The sequence below is a fragment of the Mus pahari genome, chromosome 1, assembly GCF_900095145.1.
Source record: "Mus pahari chromosome 1, PAHARI_EIJ_v1.1, whole genome shotgun sequence".
NCBI lineage: Eukaryota > Metazoa > Chordata > Mammalia > Rodentia > Muridae > Mus > Mus pahari.
In genome coordinates, this window is record NC_034590.1 from 77,756,942 (window position 1) to 77,761,959 (window position 5,018).

At 38.0% G+C, this 5,018-nt stretch overlaps 1 protein-coding gene across 1 annotated transcript; it reads right to left on the reverse strand.

Moving 5' to 3' along the window:
- Positions 1-974: 974 nt before the first annotated feature.
- LOC110325473 (olfactory receptor 492) lies at positions 975-1,919 on the reverse strand. Its single transcript, XM_021203494.1, has one exon. The coding sequence runs from the start codon at positions 1,917-1,919 to the stop codon at positions 975-977; it is 945 nt and encodes a 314-aa protein (XP_021059153.1).
- Positions 1,920-5,018: the final 3,099 nt, after the last annotated feature.

The window sequence follows — 5,018 nt, forward strand, 5'->3', positions numbered from 1 at the left end:
TACACAATGGAGTACTACTCAGCTATTAAAACAATGAATTTATGAAATTCTTGGGCAAATGGATGTATCTGGAGGATATCATCCTTAGTGAGATAATCCAATCACAAAAGAAGTCACTAGATATGCACGCAGTGATAAGTGGATATTAGTTCAGAAACCTAGAATATCCAAGATACAATTTGCAAAACACAAGAAAACCAAGAAGGAAGATCAACATGTGGATACTTGATTCCTCCCTAGAATAGGGAACAAAATACCCAAGAAAGGAGTTACAGAGACAAAGTTTGGAGCTAAGACGAAAGGATAGACTATCCATAGACTACCCTACCCTGGGATCCATCCCGTCATCAGCCACCAAACCAAGACACTATTGTACATGCCAGCAAGATTCTGCTGAAGGGACCCTGATATAACGACCTCTTGTGAGGCTATGCCAGTGCCTGGCAAACACAAAAGTGGATGCTCACAGTCAGCTATTGGATGGAACACTGGTTCCCCAATGGAGGAGCTAGAGAAAGTACCCAAGGACCTGAAGGGGGCTGCAACCCTGTAGGTGGAACAACAATATGAACTAACCAGTACCCCCTGAGCGCATGTCTCTAGCTGCATATGTAGCAGAAGATGGCCTAATCAGCCATCACAGGGAAGAGAGGCCCCTTGGTCTTGCAAACTTTATATGCCCCAGTACAGGGGACTGCCAGGGTCAAGAAGTTGGAGTGGGTGGGTAGGGAAGCAGGGGCGGGGGAGAGTGTATAGGGAACATTCAGGATAGCATTTGAAATGTAAATAAAGAAAATATCTAAGAAAAATAAAATAAAATAAAATAATAACTAAAAATGAGAAGAGAGTCCCATCATTTTGGGTGACAGTCATTGATATCTATATATCTATGTCTATATCTATATCAATATCTATCTATCTATCTATCTATCTATCTATCTATCTATCTATCTATCTATCTATCTATATATGTTCTAAGAAAAGGTTTTCTTACCAAACTGTCTCTTGATAGCACCCTTAATATCATTATTTCTGAGGCTGTAGATGAGGGGGTTCAACATCGGGATCACGACTATGTAAAACACAGATGCCACCTTGTTCTGGTCAGTGGAGTAGTTGGACTTGGGGATCACATAAATGAATGTGACTGTTCCATAGAACAGAGTGACAGCAGTGAGGTGGGAGGTGCAAGTGGAGAAGGCCTTGTGTCGGCCCTCAGTGGAGCAAATCTTCAGGATGGTGATGAGGATGTAGGTATAGGAGATGGCTATGACAAAAACTGTAATAATAGTAACTGAGGCAGAAAAAATTGAGGTAACAACTACAGAAACATTGATATCAGAACAAGAGAGTTCCACCAAAGGAGCAAAATCACAGAAAAAGTGGTTGATTCTATTTGGTCCACAGAACAGAAAAGAAAAAAAAGAAACTATGGCAAAGGAAGCATTAAGAGCCCCCCCTGTATAAGATCCTATAACCAACTGGATACAGGTTTGTGTGGACATTTTTGTGGAATATAGCAGTGGGTTGCAGATTGCTACAAAGCGATCATAAGCCATGGTGGCCAGAAGGAAACATTCAACTGTCCCAAAGAAAGCAGCTGAGCTGAGCTGGATGCCACATCCAAGGTAGGCAATGGTGTTTTTCTCCACCAGAAAGTTGACAAGCATATTGGGTGTGACAGAAGATGAATAGCCAATGTCAACTGAACCCAAGTGGCTAAGAAAAAAGTACATAGGGTGGTGGAGCTGGGAAGAGACTCTGATGAGAAGGATGGTGCTGAGGTTCCCAGACACAGTCACCAGGTAGATGCACAGGAAGATGCTGAAGAGGACGACTTTAAGGACTGGGTCATCTGTTAAACCCAATAAAATGAACTCTGTCACTGCAGTGTGGTTCCCATCCTCCAGGAAAGCCATGGGACAGTGTAGCTACTGCCAGATCAAGGCTGTGATGGAGACAGAACAGGAAGGTATTTACAAATAGTTCACTTGATTTCATTTAGTACGTTCATAAAGAATATCAGAAGCTAATATATATTATTCAAAAAATTGTACCAAAAATGATTATTTTATTCAGTGTTTTCACTGTTTATATATTTGTGTGAAGTAAGACTTTCAAAAGTGTTTAAGCAGAAATCCTAAGAATATGAGATAGTTAACATTTACCTATTATTTACATTTATTTATAAAAAACATACGTAATTGTCATTAAAGCTGTAGATTTAAAATTATGAGACTTAGTCTTGTGAGGTGGATATTCACATAAAGGGTCTCTCTACCAATCCTGACTCCTGACAGCAAGAGTTTGATTGCTGGAACTCAGATGATGGAAGGTGAGAAATAACTTCTGAGTGTTGTTCTTTGGCATACACACATATGGTATGTTTCCTGCTCCATTGTCTTCACACAAATGAATAGATAAATATACAATAACATGAGTCTTAATAACATGTATTTACTTTAAGTGTAACAAAGATTTAAAATGCAAAAGCATAGAATTATTCAATGAAGACATATCTTTGCTAAGTTTTATTGGAGGCATTGTACTTTACCAGTACATGATTTAACATTTTGTACATGTTTTTATTTTTTTTTATTTTTATGATCCATTAATATGTTACTGTTTTTGTTGTGAAGTAGAAATAAGATTTAAGATAAAGAACATACATAATAAGTAACGTAACAGAATTATGGGGATCAAGAAATGTTTCAATGAGAGGGGAGGCCCTTGGTCCTGTGAAGGCTTGATGTCCCACGATAGGGGAATGCTACAGCAGTGAGGTGGGAATGGGTGGGTCTTGGGGGGGCACCCTTATTGGAGCAGGAGGAAAGGATGGGATGGGTGTTTGAGGATGCGAAATCTGGTAGGGAGATAAAATTTGAGACATAAATGAATAAAATAGCAAATAAAATTTAAAAACAAAACAAAAAGAGTCCATTTTGACTTATAGGGAACACAGGTTTTATTTTCAGCAAGCATACAGTTTCTCATAGGAGTTACTAGTTCCAGTTCTGGGGAACCAATGACCTATTCTGATCTTCAAAAGCACTACTCATGCATGTCTTCATATATATGTACATGAAGAAAATACTCATACACACAAATTAAAATATTGTGTCTTTAAAAAGAGAATTTTATATATAAAAAAAGGCAGATTCAGTCAATTACTTATAGTTATCACACTCTAAATGAGGGTGACAATGCAGTTGAGAATACATACAAATTATGCACATGTAACATGATAGCACTTCAGCTTTCCAACAATTAATACATAGAGAGGCTGTATGTTGGTGACACTGATCACAAGTCTATCATTTCTGTAAGTAAGGTCATGTCCTGGTGAACTTTTTTAAAAAAATGATTAAATTTTCTTGTTAGGACTGAGAAGATGAAGAGCATTTACAGTAAATAACAAATGAAACTTCCTATTGTAAGCTCATTAAATATTTTAAATGATTCTAAGTAGATCATCACTTTTTAAAGTAACATAAAATAATAAATGTATTTATAAAATATGAATAATATTTAGCATATTATTATATACTTTCATTAAGAAACATTTCCTTTCTCAACATCATAGTGTTTTCTAAATGTAGCATGATAGAATAGGTTCACATAATTTTCAACAGAACACACTGCTCAATAAATATCCAAACAAAGACATTAATAGATTTTGAAGGCTCACCTAAGAAGGGGCAGATCTCTCATCCCCCAAACTCTATATTCCCATTGTCATTTGTCCACAGTGATGCTTGTTATGCTACATTATTCAGTCTATAAACAAAGTATGACCTTGTGCATGATATCCCCTAAACATAAGCCGCCAAAGTATTTCTAAGCTAGTGCACTTTTTAGCCTTTTGGAGGAATGCTACATGTGTGCACACTTGAAGGTCATGTTGGTTTCTGATCCTACCAATGGATGAATAAACAAAAAGTCTTTGAAAACTTTTATGCCTGATCATTTTGGATAATTTGATTATGAAATACATGGAGAGTCTGTAAGACTGGTTGCTTTGTTCTTTTACAGAATTGCTTGACTCCGTGTGACTTTTCTCTACCATAATTCATAAATCTCAAAACTTAATTTCAAAACTCACAAAACTCAAACCTTACCTTTTCAATCAAGACTTCATTGTAAAGTAATAAGCTTAAAGCTATTATAAATTTATAGCTGCAAACCTGTCTCCATTTTCATTGTTTGTCTCTGAAAATAAGTCCCTGAACAGGCACTGGATTCCAGTGTGAATTTAAAGCACCTGGGATCATTATCTCATTCCCAGTGAGTAGTAAACAACTCATTTTACACAACCAAAACTAATTTTCAATGCGTCTGTCAATCTCAAGTAATCTCTTGTTTTCCTCTTTCGGTAAGTATTGGTGCACTTTTACTTGGTAATTATTGGATGTACATTAAAACAAATTGTCTTAGGTAAAATGAACTTCTTGTTTCCTTAGTTCACATGTACCAATTTTTCTTTTATTATATTAGTTGTTGATGTAGCATACATCTATTAACAACTATTATGTACTTTGGTGAATATAGGGTATGATGAGATACACAGTTGAATAATTATTTGAGGTATGCACAATTTTTATAGGCAAGTGTATAAAAATAATTGCTACCTAGAATATAGTGTATAGAAAGAGGCCCGCATGTTTTCAGTAAGAAATAATAATTCAGGCCAGGGAAAGGGTGGACTAGAGAAGAGTCACAGCTTCTGGGAAGGAACCCGTGTCTGGTTCTGGTCATCCAGCTCCTTTCCCCCCCNCCCCCAAGGAGGGGTGTTTGACTGGGACCAGTCCCCAGGTCTGACTAGGCATCCAGCGCCTTTCCCTGCCTGAGGAGGGGTGTTCAGCCGGGACGGTCCCCAGGCTTGATCTGGCATCCGGTGTCTTTACCCGCCCATGGCCTGATCCAGCATCCAGTGCCTTTCCCCGCCTGAGGAGGGGTGTCTGCCTGGGAGCAGTCTCCTGGCCTGAGACAGGAGAACTATCTTTGCTCCAGTCCACTGC

Coding starts and splice junctions, on each gene's coding strand:
- LOC110325473 (XM_021203494.1), bottom strand. CDS start 1,919: ATGGCTTTCCTGGAGGATGGGAACCACACTGCAGTGACAGAGTTCATT.